Source organism: Cyprinodon tularosa, unplaced genomic scaffold (genome assembly GCF_016077235.1).
Source record: "Cyprinodon tularosa strain WSP-4 unplaced genomic scaffold, ASM1607723v1 ctg55, whole genome shotgun sequence".
Classification (NCBI taxonomy): Eukaryota; Metazoa; Chordata; class Actinopteri; order Cyprinodontiformes; family Cyprinodontidae; genus Cyprinodon; species Cyprinodon tularosa.
The window spans coordinates 441,538-458,163 of NW_024039285.1; the positions used below are offsets into that span (position 1 = coordinate 441,538).

General features: G+C 37.4%; 2 protein-coding genes across 7 annotated transcripts in view; both read right to left on the reverse strand.

The window, feature by feature from the left end:
- Window positions 1–6,399, reverse strand: part of LOC119796456 (electrogenic sodium bicarbonate cotransporter 1-like) — a 45,739-nt gene extending 39,340 nt beyond the window's left edge. For 3 of the 6 annotated variants that reach the window (XM_038305016.1, XM_038305014.1, XM_038305013.1), the window contains exon 1: window positions 6,073–6,398. In XM_038305016.1, the coding sequence (XP_038160944.1) occupies window positions 6,073–6,092 (20 nt within the window). In that variant the 5' untranslated portion in view covers window positions 6,093–6,398. Of the gene's footprint in view, window positions 1–6,072 lie in introns of all 6 variants that reach the window. The other 3 variants (XM_038305011.1, XM_038305015.1, XM_038305017.1) reach the window with 2 other exon arrangements.
- A 1,607-nt stretch (window positions 6,400–8,006) lies between these two features.
- dck (deoxycytidine kinase) lies at window positions 8,007–15,689 on the reverse strand. Its single transcript, XM_038304996.1, has 7 exons — window positions 15,489–15,689; window positions 15,070–15,185; window positions 10,835–11,028; window positions 10,469–10,616; window positions 10,240–10,355; window positions 9,127–9,226; window positions 8,007–8,249 (listed from the first exon to the last, which is right to left on the reverse strand). Exons 1-7 carry the CDS (start codon window positions 15,577–15,579, stop codon window positions 8,223–8,225), a joined length of 792 nt encoding a protein of 263 aa, XP_038160924.1. The 5' UTR covers window positions 15,580–15,689; the 3' UTR covers window positions 8,007–8,222.
- Between the last annotated feature and the right edge of the window lie 937 nt (window positions 15,690–16,626).

Below are 16,626 nucleotides of genomic sequence, written 5' to 3' on the forward strand. Positions count from 1 at the left end.
CCTTTGGTAGTACCGGGTTGAGTGAAGTCCCCGGCCGCCATATTGGTACTCCATAGTTAGAGCGGTCGCAATGTAAACAATAAGTGCGCTATAGCATCGAACAACTATAATGTTCTCATTTTCAGGGGGAATTAAGACTTTTAAAATATAAATTCATCACTTGGACACCCACTTGCAGTTTCATAGCTTAAGTAGATTACTGTAACTTATGATAAAAAAATAAGTGCATCACATTACATAGCCAGTATGAAGTCAATGAAGTCTATAAATCATGTAATATGACGTATTATACAAATCCATCACAACAAAATGAGTGTGTTAATGGAGCACAATAATATACATGCGCCAAAAGTGCTAAATTGAGGACGTACATGTACTGATTACACATCAAGACTGATATACAAGTACATCTGTTAATGCTATAATATTTTCCTATTTGCAAATAGTGCATGCATGATGCCATATACTTTTATGCCTTAAAAAATGCTCAACTTGCTTTTTTTGCGTCAATATAACATGCGATGTACTTTAGCACATTACTTTTTCAAATGAGAAATACAACAAACACTACAAAAAACAACATCCACCTAAAGAATAACTATATTTACATTTCACAATGAATTACTTTCTATTTTCTAATGTTAGACCCAATTTTGATGTCTTACTCAGTCAATATCTTAGAGTCAGTCTAAGACAGCCAGACTAATGTTACTCTACATACTATAGGATAAATCGGAATATATAGTAAATATTAGTAAATCCACTGACTGTATAATTACCTGTGAAACATCTTCCAAGAGCAAGAAAACTATTTATTTTTGCAGCCAAATGCTATATACATAGGCATTTTTTAATGGCTCATCTCCTTGGGAGTGGGGAGTACCAATATGGCGGCCAGTGGGTTCACTTTTTTCAGGCTATCAGCTATCCAGTGAATAAATAGAGATCAGTGACTTCAGCACCAATGCCTCTATAAGCCTGTAGCCCATGTTCCCCGAGGTCATAAGTACATTTAGGGAATTTTCTTGGTAATACACAGCTTGTTATTTAATAGTATAATATTAATAACTGTTACTATTTTTAAGGATTTTAAGCAGTCAATTTATTTCTCATGCTGGTTTATAAAGAAAAAAGAATCACCATATTTTTTAAACATTTTAAAAGTAATTAGATCAGTTTTACTTTTGTTTCTAATGTATATTTCCTTTGAAAGGGGAAATGGCTGAGATAAAGTTTTGTCTCAAAACATTTAATGAAAACAATTGTCTGCATTGTTCCCTTCACACAATAGATCACTACCTGCTAAACAGGTAGTCTTGACTTTTGCAATTTCCAGCAAAGAAGATTTAATATGATAGGAGAGGTTAGGCAATTTCGAAGAACTTCTTAAAGCCCTTTATACTAAAGTTCACGCCTAGAGAAAGCAAGACAAGCGAGGAATTACAGAAAAAGGAAGAGAAAAACATTTCCTTGTTGAAAACCATTCGTCACAAACAATTGGAGACAAAGGAGAGTTAGAAATCAAGTTTTGTTTCTATAAACCCATACAAAGAGGTCACTCTAGACTCCATATTTGATTTGAAGAGGACTTAACACAACCCTGCAAATATTCCAAGGAGATGCAATAGATGAGAGGTATGACGCAACAACTGCAATCCAGGAGCTTAAGGCAAAATTTAAAACAGACCAAGGGGATTTCTGGTTTTGACAGGCATAATAATAGCTGATTTGTTCCTTTCAGTGAAACTAGTTGATCCACTGTATATACAGTCCGTTGGCCATAAAACAACACTGTGGTCTGTTTTTCTATTTGTTTGACCCCTTCTTTTGCAAATCAACATAAATTCTACCCTCACAACCTAAGCTCCAATGTGCACATAGATCTGCTTACATCACATCCGGCGTCTTATCAGAGGTCATTTTCATTGAGGTACATATAAAACCGTATTGCGTATCACCTATCACTGCCAAAAATGGTCCCTAAAATCAAACACGTACCAATGCCAAATCAGTTAGCATGACGACGCTTAAAACACGGACTCTGAAGTGTTTCACAATATAAGCCCAAATCTCTCAAGATGATTGCAGAACCAATCAGGATACGGACAGGGGGTGGTTCATTAATGTCCCAACAACTATTTAGAGAAGTGTCAACTGTAGGACTTCTTCCAATTCCTATAAACCACCCTATAAACCTGAGAGAGGGATTCCACCATATACCATTAATCGGTATGGATTCCTTAGCCAAAGCGGAATTGCGCCAGCAGTCGCCATGATAAGTACTGTCTGAATATTTCCTTTATCACTGAGACTTTGGAAGATTCATATCTGGCACTGAAGGGCTTTAAGAAATGATATTTACGCACAGACCGCATCATGGAAATGAACAGTTTTTGCTTCATGAGTACTGTGTGTGTGAGACAAATGCCAATCTGCACACCATTGTATGATTTGGTTTGTGTAATGTAGAGTTTTCTTTTCATTGCTCCAATCTGACAGGCATCATCGATGTGCATTTTATTTCCCCATGAAGTCCCCAGTTAAAGGCCGTCTGGATTTGGCACAGCTGTTCAGAGTTCCTTTCCTACCCACACTAAAGTCTTTACTGCTGACCTCATGAAAGGTGAAGGAGCAGGGAAATCAAATTTGCTGTATTCTGCTTCAGCAATAGACTAGACTCTATTCAGAAGAGAGCCAATCAGAGTCGCTGCAGAAATTCAGGAAGCGCAACTCTCCACCGGAGCAGCTGCTCATCTCCACTTTGCCATCATCCTGTCTTCATCCTGTTTTCTACACATCCATCACTGTGTAAGTTGGCTAATCTAAAAAGCATGATAGGTCCAACCTATAATTAGGTTCACAGAGAGGACGATTGGGACAGACTTTCCCTCTGTTCTTGACCTGTAAAAGTAGCCTACACCCAAAAAATGTGACCAACATCTATGCTACCAACAGGCATCCTGGTTTGAGGCTGTCCAAACTCTTATCTTCAGGAAAGTGATAAAAAAAATTAAGCCCCCACAAAGACAATTTATTTCCCCAGTCATTCTCTGTTCAATTTAATTAAAATCTCAAATCTAAGGTACTCAGTACCTCGGTCCAAATACCTCAAATTATAGCTGCTACTTCCTGTTTCTATTTTTCACCTCTCACAGGGTCAACAATACGACCACGATCCAGGGCAGGAAAAGAACTCCAGACTGATGTACTGAATCCAGAAAGCCTTCATCCTTATGGATGTCATTGCACAAGGGACATGCACACAAATAACTCAAATAAAATTAGGACTATAGCCTTCTATAAGAGGAATACAAAAAAATAAAATCTAGTAAACTATTGAAGTTCTCCATTATATAGCCCAAAACTTATAAGGAAATGTTAATTTGCATGCATCACACAGAGTACAGGTGAAGAAATAATGTATTTTTGTTAAACTCCATGAGGTTTCCTGTGCCTAAACACACGCAAAGGATTGTGGGCAACTGTATAGCTCCTAGCCATGACTAGGAACGTCAGAAGGTCCTTATGATAAACGAATTGCTTCTAGGAAGTATCCTGCTTCATGTTCTGGATCCTTCTTTACTGCAAGCGTTCTTAGATAGCACTTATCCAAGTGTAGCGATGGCTGACGCACTTGCCCTGTGGCTTAAATGTGCTAACTGATTGGAAATATTCCAACTGACCTAGACACTCTGCTAGAACAATTAAGTTTTTTGCAACATTAGAACCCGTTTCCCTGTTTTTTACTAGAACAAATGCACACTTGTACAGACCATTATCCTGCTCTTACTCCCTTTAAGCTTTTTTTAAACAGCATGATTGTTTTTTTTACTTTTGATTATGATATAAGCAATGAAAAAACAAAAACAGAGCTAGGTTCCTGGTTTGTGCGCAATTTTTTTTATTTTCTGCAATTCTGTAATTCCATTATTTACTCACTCTTGATAATAAGCCTGATTTTTATTTCCCTTTTGTGCTGCTTTTAATGGAAATATACAAAATCAGATAAAGTTAGTTTGTTTCCTTCAATGTCCTTTCAAAAACCTGTATCTTATTGTGATAACTTACATGATTTTAGAATCAAGAACCTATAAAGACCAAAAATGTATGACCATTGTTATTATAATGGTTAAATGTGCATCCCTCTGTCCCTACGCTGATGATATTATCATGGAAACATAGTTAACCTGCTAAAATATATGTCCATCTATAATAACAACTAAACACCAAAAAAAACAAAGAACCAAGGGAAAATGCCTTTAGTTCTTCCAAACTTTTTTTTTTCCCCCACAAGAGTTACAAATGCTGAATTGAGTATATAACAATCTTAATATTTTCATTGATAACCTTTTTTTGCTATTTGAAATACAAAAACAAACAAATAAAAATCAAAACAAACACTAGGGTTCTTGTATAAATACCTATTGTGTTTTCCTTGGCCATAATAACAGGACCTCCCTTACTATCCCTACACATTATTGTTTCCGGCCGTTTACGCTCAAGATTGATCAAATTAATTACTTTTAAGAGCACTGACATTCATCTCAGAAAATAAATCTCCTACCCACAATTACACTTCAATATTTCCAGTTAACCGCCACTATACTGGGCTTGATCAAATTAAAGAGGAAATAATGTTTCATTAAGCTAAAATCAGACCTTATCCCTGCATATTAAAGGAAAAATAGTTTGTTAGGCTTTAATGCTTTAAATGGGTGGTTCTAGACAGAGGCCAACGGGGGCCAATGCCCCTGTAGATCATGTCCTGGCGCCTGTTATGGCCCCTGTACCGAAGAAATAATATTCAAAGAAATTCTAATGATGATCTGCGCTGGAACAGACATGCTTACTGATAGCTCCTTTGGATCTATTTCATTTTTTTTCTTTACAAATTCTGTTTTGCTAATTAAATAAAAACAATAAGGTTATAGCTTCATTGGTACTGAGACAGGATCCCAGTTTGCATCTTCTAATTTTTTTTTTTTTTAACAAATAGCTCTAATTTTTATGGTTGAAATTATCAGTTTTTCTTGAGTTCTAATTCAGATTTTATATAAAACGGTAATTTGAAGACATGATCTACCGTGAATGTGATACTGTACGACGGCTTCCTGTTATAAATATAATTATTATTATTATTATTTTTTTTTTTTTGGGGGGGGGGGGTTGTTTCTGTTCTGTATCCCATACTCATGTAAGATGATTGGCAGCATGTGCAATTCTCTATTCTTTTTCTTTGTTTACTAAAAAACAAGACTAATAAAAATGTTATAAAAAAAAGAGAACAGTAATTTTACTTAAATTAAGCAAAAATTACGTAAACTTCCTAAATTATGAATGTATATTGACCTAATAAGACAGAATTTTAATTAAACCTAATTGAATAGATATTTCACTTCATGCAACTCTCTTAATAATATTAATAATATATTTGAATCCCTAAGCCTGTTTTTTATTTCAGGCTTTTCTGTGCCCCCATGAAAAAACGCTGGGCCCCCTCCTGGCCCCCTGGTACATTTGGTCCGCCACTGATGCTTTACTTCTAGTGTCTCCTGTCTTAAACTATTAACTGCCTTTTATTATAAGACTGTTATACCCTATTGTATGGATGTTTAAAATCACACAATCAAATCTGTTTTGTTTTTTCTATGACTCAAATAAAAATCTGGATAGAAGATTTGAAATCTAATATGAAGGCGCGTGCGCAGTGAGGCGCGCGCACTGCTTGATTCATAGATGTAGAGCATTCATCGCTGCGTCTTTCTAATTGATAGTGACAGGTTCTTGGAAAATAGATTACAGTCCATTCATAGGCACAGCGGTGAAGGAACACTGGCTTATCTAAGGGGACTTTTTTCCAAAATACTTTTTTTTTTTTCGATCGCTCTTAGTTTGTTAAACAACCCACGCTTTTTTTACTCAGGTATAACACAGACTACAGTCAAAGCTCTATAATTAATCACAGAATATCTTATATTTACTTGTTAAATAACCTGGATGAGGATCAGATGTGCGCGTAAACTTTCCACTCGGAGTTCTTCCTCTTAAAAACGCAACAGATTGTAAACTTACTTGCTCTTATCGGAACTCATGGCGACAAGTTTCCTCCTCGGAGATGATCAAGCTTTGTACTCGGTTGACTTTTGTCACCTCCAGTTGCTTTATTTGTTTACCTTTTCTATTTAAGAAACAAAAATATAAATATATATCTAATGAAAGCAAACAAAGAGGGAAGAAGTGCGGCTATCTGGCGGGGATGATCTCTTTGACTCGATGAACCAAACTGTGCGCAGCAGGACGCACAATCCTCATTATCTGGCTGAGCTCGTCCCGGAGCGACACGCTGAGGAAATGCGGAGCGTCGTGGGCGCGTGGAGTCTCCGTGGACTGCGTGTCTGTTTTCCATATTTAACGTCCCTTCCCTCCTCCTGCGTGACGCCACGGATGGGGGCGGAGGTCACTCGTGGGTGGCGCTCCAGATGCCTCTACTTGACAAATTGCTTCTCCATTGTTTAATCAATTTAATTTCCCGGCATTTGGAAGCGCTTTGTTTCAATTCTTTGCACATAAATCTGGACAAACAAGGATATAAGATATCATGGAGGGGGCCGAGATTTATATTACATCCTATTCTAAACCAGACTTTATTTTGGCTATTATTCTAATGTCTGTAAAAACAAAAATAAATAAAAGTAAAAAATAAATAAAAAGGAATCAGGTAAATGCTTTATTATCTTGTTTGCTCCAAATAAAGGTCGAATGATCAGCTAAAAGGGTTTGAATTAAGACTGGCGACACCTTCTGTTAGAACTATAGGTGCACCTCAGGAAATTGGAATCAATTTTAAGTCAAAAGTTTTATTATGGACTACATGGCTGTCTGCCCAGGGCTGCACAGACTGAGGGGAGACCAGCCTCAAAATAAGGTTAGGCTTTATAATCATTCATTTCTAAATTACAATTATTTTATTCTGAAATGCATGAAACATATATAAGTTTTATAGACCTTAATCTTACTGAATGTTTAGAAAGATAAAAAAAGTTTTTTTTGGGCAAATGGGTGGGGGGGCTAAAACTTCTTTGTGCTTTTTGTGGAGCATGAACAGTCAACTGATTGCATTTTTAAGTGATACTTGAACAGGCTTTATTCCGGAATAAGTAACTCTAATTTAAAGCTTTTTTTAATGCTCCTAGAAATAATTTTAATGCCATCAACAAGTACTCATGACTAATATATATATAAACACGGTAAAATCATCTTTACTGTTGACAGGCTGCAGCCATGTCCTGAATTCCTCATTTTCCATCCACTTTTGTTGAAATTAGTATTTTCCCATTCTCTAGCTTTTTCTCCGCTTCGAGCTTCTTTTCCGAACATATGGCTTTACGATCAACCGAAAGCAGTTCGGCGCAAACATTCGGGACATTATATCTGAGGAAATTGTTTTTATAAACTTTTTTTAGTGCATTTTAAATACCACGATAATCACGTTTAATGAATTTGAATGCCAATTAAAGCCTTGATTTCAAAAATAATAATTTAATGACTTGTTATATTTAATGACCCTGTTGCAAAACAATACAAGGGGGAATAGGAATAAAATCTGTTTTGCCTAGAAAACTGTTAATATTTAACTCAAATTAAAAACTTCAGACATATTTCTTGGTTCACGTTTCTAATATAAGAAACCAAGCTTGAAGAGGCTGTTCAGGGCCCTGCATAGAGGGATATACATGTAAAAATAGATGGAAGGAAAAGGTGTGCTAGAAAATGGTGCAAATATATGGAAAACCACAGCTTTTTCAGATTGGTGAAGCCAAAGCCTATTAAACTTATCGTGTGATTAAAAGTCTGATAAATACCTGGTTTATTGAGATGTTATAAATGTGCTTGAGTGGATAAACTTATCTACCCTAAACCCCACATATAATCTGTTAAGGTGCTGTAAAAATTTCAAACACCAGAACCAACATGTGGGTGAACAGAAAGTGGAAACACACACACACTTTGGTAGGGTATAGCTTTTATTAAAAAGGTTGACAACCATGCATATAATTTCATAAATAAAGTAAAAACAGCAAAGCAACAGTAAAACCAGTGCAAATTGTCAGATCATTAGAAAACTGATAAAAATAAAAAAAAGAAGTGATCATGTTGGGGTATTTCATTGTTCTTAATCTTCCACGAATTGCTTTCCTCTTGGCAGAATTAACATTATTCCATCACAACGTGCTCAAGAACTCCTTCACCTGAAAAAGAACCAAAAAAAAAAAAAAAAGTAATCAGATGACATCAACATTCACTTCTGATCTTCTTGATTGAAAGCGTCACAGTCTTGTTTTAGCTCAACAAACAGCTTTTAATTTCAGGAGAAACCTCAACGTTTCCATGTTTACAATCAACAGAAAACTGCTCAACAAGCATATTCTGAGTTATGCGAAACCCTGTTATGACTTTCCATCCAAATATTGAACTCAAAGCCACTGCAGTGTTGCATAATTTTGTTTTGAGAAGCCTTCTTACATGTTTGTGGTATAAGAGGGAATTATTATTTGTAAAATGCAGGTCTAAGAGCCAATTAGTGACAAGATTATAGGTAGTACTTAAAAAATGTGTGTGTGTGTGTGTGTGTGTGTATATATATATATATATATATATATATATATATATATATATACACATACATATACATACTTATTTAGTGTATCTTATATATATATATATATAAGATACACTAAACCTAACAGTTTTTTTTCTAGTCATGTGCTAATTTAGTTTTTATTAAGAATCTTTTTTTTTTTTAAGAATGTTATTCAGTCTTGCTTATTGTCCTTTTTGAAATGCCTGCTGATTTCTTAAGGTGATACGAAAAAGAAAAAAAAAGGAACCGCTATTGTAGGAACCATCATGACATTCTCCAAAGAGCAAACGGCAGCAGAATGTGAGCAATGCTGACATCCAGTTACTACCAGGTCTAGTCTTCCACTTCCTGTTTTGACTGATCCTGACAGTAATATAAGAACAACGTGACAAATTCTTAATCAGCGTGTAAAAATTGTTCTGTTCCTTTGGTATCACAATATTTTGCGTTCTTACTTCCTGTACTGTAAAAATACACCGACTTACCTTCTCAATCATGTCGCCACTCTTGGAATCGTTCTGCTTAAAATCATCGTTTACATCCAAGGTCAGTACAGGCACATCATTGAGGTACTCAAACTCCATGCTGCAAGGACAGACCATCAAGGTCATCTAGTTAGTCACACCCACGGCTCCAGGAACATTTTTATATCAGGATTACCTGCTTTTCCCAGCTCAAATTTACAAGTATAACACTTTATAAAACCTTAAGCCAAAATAATGTCTTCTACACAAAATCAAAAATGAAACTAAAAAAAAATATAGATACATTTAAGACAAACACTTAAAAATGTTGATTCTTTAAATCACTAGTGGTTAACTATGTTCATTTAATCCTGCTGACATACAAATAGCAGTTAAAGTGCTTTCTAGGCATCAGGGCCCAGTTTATGATAAGATTTGATAAACCAAATTTAAACTTACATAAAAAAACATGTATGTCAATCAGAAAACAGGGTGTAATGTGGAAAACCAAAGAAAACGTGATTTAAATACAAAACAGATTAGAAAATATTAACCAATTTAAAACAGGCAGCAGTGGGTTTTCCTCTTTGCAGGTAAATAAAAGAAAATCAAGCTTATAAAAAAAAAAAAAAAGACAAAACATGCATCTGTAGCAGCAAAACCTTCACATGGATAAGCCAACCAGTTACTTCTCCATCTATTGGGTTCTTCAAACTAGCTAACAATTCTACTATCATTCACCAGTGTACCTTTAAGATATTACTGCTCTTATCTGTAGTGTTTAAAGTCAATAAGTAGAAAATAACCTCCCTACATCTAAAAGGCTGACTCTGATACTATAGAGATGCCATGAGGGGGTCATTATGTTTAATCCATTTGCATGCTCTGAGTGCCCTAAAGGATTTTCAAGGCTCGACTCCCTGCTGGTCAAATATAATGGCCCCTAGCAGCTAGTGGGACTCTGGTACCCTCAAATGTGAGGCAGTTGGGCGGTGACAGTAAATAAGATACTGTTCATTCCCAAAATGTAAGATTAGAGTAAAAAAAAATAAATAAATGCAAGCCCATTCATAGTAATTAAACAATCAGGATGCACCGATGATTTTCACAGGTGCTTTACACCAAGCAACCCACCTCATAGTCTTATTCTGCAACCAGCTCTCATGCTTGAAGTGGAGCTTCTCCAGGTATTCCAGGGGGATTTCCTGTTCCTCCTCTCTTCCTCTAGTGTGCAGTCGCTCCAAGCATCTCTAAACATGTGCAGGATACAGGAGCAAATGATCTCATTTGTTTAAACCAGTTTAAACATTCAACAAGCATTCCTTCTGACTTGTAAAAGAGCGATCAGTGGGTGGAAGAGTACCTCTGGAGAAGCTCTGAGGTAAATGATGCCATCGAGCTCGATGTGCTTGCCAAACTGGTTGTGCAGCCAGCCATGCAAGTCCTGATAGATGGACCATTCCGTCTCATTCATGCATTCGCTCTCATATAGGTTGCCTGCAAATATGTACCTGAAACATAAAGAACACATGAGGCAGGAATGCCTGTCAGGAAACATTCTTCTTACTTAGTATGTGTCACGTCATGTAGCACATACTAAGAAAAGCTGGTGAAACCTTGCAGAAATAAAGCAGACACAATTTAGCCACACATCTTTAAAACTTGGATGAAAAAAAGTCACAAGTTTTATTGATCAGAATCAAACTACTCATTGTTTACACCCCGATACCTGTCACTGTAGATGGATCGCTCAAAGAACAACACAGGGTTCTCAGCCTCTCGGAGCTTGCCGTTGGCTGATCTGGCCTGGGCACGCACCCTGCTGATGCAGGCGTAGCTCTGGAAGGTGTATGCCCACCTCTCCGGCTTTTCATACATCATCTTCAACACGTTTCCGCCGCTCCTCTGAGAGGTGGTCAGCTCCTAAAGAATGAAACCAAGATTGAATGAAGAATTTTCCTCAGGTATCTTAAATAATCACCCCTCCCCACTTTATACCGTATTTTCACGACCATAAGGCGCACCGGACTAAAAGGCGCACTCTCAGTTATGTGTCCCATTTCTGTATTTAACACACACATAAGGCGCACCGGACTATAGGGCGCGTTTTTTATATACAGGTACAAGTCCTCTACTACCTTTAAATACCTCTACTGCGTATTTAAAAATACAGCGGGGGCAAAACTGAGTATGACTGTGCTTTATTCATGTATTTATTAAAAAGTATTAATCAAACCTGGCAGCTGGCCGTGAGACAGAGACATCGCAGATGACAGCGCTGTGGTCACTCCTAAATTAACTTAAAATCCTGAAACCTGCTGACGGAATATGTTCGCTTTTATTGCTGGTATCCTGGTGCCTGCAGCTAAAATTATTTAGATGAAAAACACCTGCCAGCAGCCGCGGTGAACCCCAGGCTGCCCAGCCTACAGGCTGCTGATGAAGAGATTTCTGCTGTCAGCGCACCGCTGGTATGTGGGGGTCTGAGCGCCTCCGACAGAAATAGATAATCTGGATGAACTGACTGCAATTATTAAGTTTTCAGGTGGACTTTCTCACTTAAAAACATATTAAAACTACTTTATTCCCACTGATCACAGCAAATATAGCTGCAAGATTTAGATTATTTAGATGAAAAAACACCTGCCAGCCGCCGCGGTGAAGAGGAGGAGACGCGCCGGGGATGCTGTTGAATTAAGTTTTCAGGTAGAAAAATAGAGCGGGAGCAAAACTGAGTATGATTGTGCTTTATTCATGTATTTATTACAAAGTATTAATCAAACCCATCAAAGTCATCATCCTCTGTTTCTGAATAAAACAGCTGCGCTAAATCAGACATGCCAATTTCCCCTTCTTCGCTGTCAGAGTCACTTTCCGTGCAGCGCGGCTCCTCAGAAATAATGCCGGCTTTTGCGAAAGCTTGAACAACAGAGCCAGCAGACACTTTAGTCCAAGCATCTACAATCCATCCGCAAACTGTGGCGTAACTTGCCCGGCGCTGCCTTCCACTTATCCTGAAACTGTGGTCTCCGTCGGTCATCCATCGCTCCCACGCCGCTCGCAGCCTTACTGTGAACGGCTGCTTCACACCGATGTCGAGCGGTTGAAGCTCCTTTGTCAGACCCCCGGGATAACGGCGAGCACAGCGTTCATTTGATTCACCTTTTTTTCACATCGGCTGTGAGATGGGCACGCAGCGATGGTGATGCGTGGAAAAAACCACCTAGTCTTCTCACATACACCTGCCTCAGCCACGCATCCATCCAGCCTTTTCCATTTGCGTTAATATCATATGTCATCAGAGCGCTGTCTGTCTCGCTGGCAGCTCCCAGATCAGCTTCTCTGATTGGTTGATGCGGCGCGTCCAGCAGCAAAACTTCAATTTTTCCATCTCGAGCAGCAGAAGCGCGGCGCTTCAGATGCTTAAACGCTCCCGACGTGCTGCACCAAAATGCGCTGCGGGACCTTTTGCTGCACCTATACGCGCGTCAACCATTGACTTTGCATGTAAACTCGCTGCTTCTGCTGCACCCGCTGGGTCCGGTTCACACCGATGTCGAGCAGCGTTAATTTGTTTCCCCATGTTTTTCACATCAGCTGTGAGACGGGCACGCATGGAGTTACATATTAACAGCGATGGTGAGGGGTGGAAAAAAAACACCTGGTCTCCTTACATTCAGCCACTCTTTCATCATCTCCTCAATGAGGTGGTCTCAAAAGTCGCAGTTACAACACACATAAGGCGCACCGCACCATAGGGCGCACCGCACATTTTGAGGGGAAAAAAAGACGTTTAAGTGCGCCTTATAGTCGTGAAAATACGGTACTTAAAGAGATATTAACTCAAATGACCACTGACCCTGGTTGAACTGTAAATATGCCCTTAAATACAGCCAGGGTAATGAATGACAGCAGAAGAAAGAGGTACCTGTGAGGAAGCTAAAGGATGAGTTTAAAGACAATAAAAAAAAGTCTCCTGGTTGCAAAGGACAACATATTAGTCCTAGCATATTATTTTATAGCCCTTTATAACCATTTGTTGATAACTGAAATCAACTGATAACATCAATAAGTTTAATATTAACTTCTGCTATCAATGGGCTTTTTTGACTTTCATGAAACCTTATAACCTTTATAATAAGGTCACCCAACCCCAACCTTCAGTGGAAAATCTACCTCTTCACACTGCAGAATTTACTGCTTTTTATTTAAACAAATCTCTTCCCAGTTAGATTTATAATTTTTTTGCTTCAATTTTCAGCCCCTTGTCTACAAATTGTTATTTTTTTTTGTCAATAAAAAGCTTTACCTGGGCTTAAAAACAGAGTTCCTACATCTAGGCTGTAGATGGCGCCATACTAGATGAAGGAGCATGTGCACCAGTCCAAAGCAGAATTAAAAACTCATTGTTGTCAAATTGGACAATTTTCTAACTTTAGCTTAAAGCTTAAATAATAAAGTGTATTTTCTTTTACAAATATGAAATAAAATTAGCCAATTTTTATAACCTTAGCCCACTCCTGTTCCACTTTAACAGCACAGTTCGGTTCTTTTTAACCAAAAAAGTACAGAAATCAAGGGTTATAACCTGTCTGATCGGTGTCTTGTTTCCAGACCACTATGAGTGCATGTCAAAGCAGGAGGCTTGAGCTGCAGGTGTGCATTTCTGTGCAGAAACCACCTGTTTCCCTTGGGTGTGTCATATTAACTGTAACCAGCGCAGATATGTGGACAGATGGCAGCTGCACTCTAAATACAGCTGAGGACCCTCCCTGTTATGCAGACATGGTCAAATGGGGGTTCAGCAGCTCTCTGAAGGAGCCTTCACTTCTGTATTATAGTGCAGGCTTAATAGTCACAAAATAATTTAGATAAGTAGGGTTTTCCCCCCCACTGATTGTCCAGTAACTATGCGTGAAATATGGAGGACCAATCCTGCCATAATTAAAAATAAAAACAGAAATAAATAAATGCTCCAAAAATAAATAAGCATACGATTAATTGCCCCCCTAAAATACCTTAAAAAAATAAACGAAGGTAGAAATTAAAATATACAATGAGACATATATATATACATATGTACCGTAAATCCTCTAATATAGGCCCGGGCCTGTATTTCACTCAAGTGCATCGCGGTCCAGGCCTTTATTGGAAAGAGGCCAGAATTAGAGACAGGCCTCTATTGCTATTTGAGCAAAACAGACTACCAGTGGAATGAATAAAAATGAGATTTTGTGTCTATTTGAACCTATAAAACACTAGGTTCATTTATTGAAAAAGTACAGTTACCATGTCTCGCTTGGTTTGAAGTAAAAAAAAAAAAAAAAAAAAATCCTCCAATTCTGTTTAATCCTCCTCCTCTTCATCTCTCCCTTTAATCTCCTCATCACTCGCGCTCCTCCTCATGGTCTGCTGCGTGTCTGTTCTCTTCCTCGCGCAGACGGGCAGCAGTCAGGGCCGTTCGTCCAGCAGCGCAGGGCTGTGGTACTTGTATGTTACTACCACAAGAATAATGTTGAGGTATGCCCAGAAAAAACGTTTATAGCCCCGGCCTGTATTAGAGACCGGCCATTATTTACCTCCTCTGACAGCGAGACCGGCCAATGTTAGAGTCCCGGCCGCTAATGGAATACAGGCCAATATTAGAGAATTTACGGTATATCTTTTAATTAGCTTCTTCGTTTATTTGTCTTTGTGATAATTACCTTATTTATTAATTGTACTATATATTCTTTGACTTTATTTAATACTTATTTCTTTAAATATTTATTTATTATATATATTTATATATCATTATTTATTATACTGTATAATTTATAATAATTTATAATTTATACTGCATAATTTAACCTACATTTATTTGTTTATTGTATTTTGGGGGTCAATTAATTGTATACTCATTTTTTAAGCATTTATTTATTACTGTATTACTGGCAGGATTGGTCTTCTATAGTGAAGACATACCTCAAAGTCGCTGGTTGATGTTTGGACGTTGCACCATCTAGCGATCGGTTCTGGTACTACCTCCCAGTCATTGCTCTCCTGCTCCAAAAGGCGCACAAAAGTAGACTTCCCCGCCGCTGCGCACCAAAATAATATTTTTTTTCAATTCAGTTACGGTCATACAATATAATATAATTATAAACTACGACACAAAATTGTGCAATCGGCCTTATATATAAAGCAAGAAGTGAATTTAAGCGGGCATGACTATAATTTGGCGGCAAAACATCGTTAGATCCAAAGTAACACGACCGCCCGAAAAACATAGAAACTAATTATAACCACCTGCCACAATACTTTAATATGCACTAATAAAAATGGTAAGTCATGTTGTCTAAGACTTTATTTTATTCTTATTATTCTTTGACAGCTGCACTTACCAATGTTTCCTTCGATAGAAATGCGCGTTATTCTTTTCTCCATGGAGTCATTCATGGCGTCGGGGCAGGGTCTCTTCGGTATGGAAGGCATCTTTAGAGATTTAGTATTTGCACCTAAAATAGGCCAAAAATGAAGGAGAGCACTGCGGGTACAGCTGCAGCTGATGGAGACTCGTTGTTGTTTCAATTTTGGCGGTGAGAGACCGGAAGTGGTGGGCGTGTCATTCAGACCCCCGGAAGCAGCTGTTCACCCTCCTACATCCGCTACTTCTTCTTCTTGTTGAAATTTTTATGGCGGTTTGCAAAAACGTTAGGTGAGCATTACCGCCACCAACTGGTAAGGAGTGTGGACCGCATGGCATAAAAAAAAAAAAAATATATATATATATATATATATATATATATATATATATATATATATATATATATATATATATTCTGTTATACATTTAATCTGTTTCAAAAACTCAAATATAGCCTAATATCCTCTGCTTCCTGACTCCTTTTGCAGTAAATCAACACTGTCAAGTTTAGTTTTTATATTCCTAAGTTTCCTAATTAACTTGTTTCTCTGAACCAAATATTTCCTACAACTCACTCCAACTTCTGCTTCACCTCCCCACCCCATATGAATGCAAACCTGTGGCCAGATATTTTTTTTATTTGGCTTTATCACAACTCAACAATTATACAAAAAAGTAGTGCATAATTATGAACTAAAAAAAAAATCAAAAGACACCTGTTTAAAAAAAAAAGAATTGTGACTTAATATACTTAAATGAAGTGCAGACAAAATCCTATCATTAATCAATATATTCTCCCTATATTTAGTTTAAACTTAATATAAATAATTGCACAAATGTGCAGCTGTGACTTTAAAAAAATCAGTATGGGCTGGATTTTAGGTGCAAAAGTAATTTTTTCTCATTTTGAATAAAATACCATTGGGTTAAGTTTCTCCGGTTTACAGAATTTAAACCAGGGGAAACTTAACTTATTCCACTTCAGAAGTTATGGTAAGAGCATTTTAAAGGACAAAAAAACTTTTTAAACATAAATGTAAAGGGTTTTTTGTTGCGTTTTTAAAAAAACATTTTGGTGTAATTACTGCTTTGAGTGAGTTGCTCTGTAAGATAAA

What these genes read in the sequence shown, in the direction of transcription:
- dck (XM_038304996.1), bottom strand. Translation starts at nt 15,579, where the DNA reads ATGCCTTCCATACCGAAGAGACCCTGCCCCGACGCCATGAATGACTCC. An exon ending in TTGCAGAATAAGACTATGAG is followed by an intron (nt 9,227 to 10,239) that starts GTGGGTTGCTTG and finishes CTGTCCTTGCAG; the next exon opens with CATGGAGTTTGAGTACCTCA. An exon ending in GTGGCGACATGATTGAGAAG is followed by an intron (nt 8,250 to 9,126) that starts GTAAGTCGGTGT and finishes GTTCTTTTTCAG; the next exon opens with GTGAAGGAGTTCTTGAGCAC.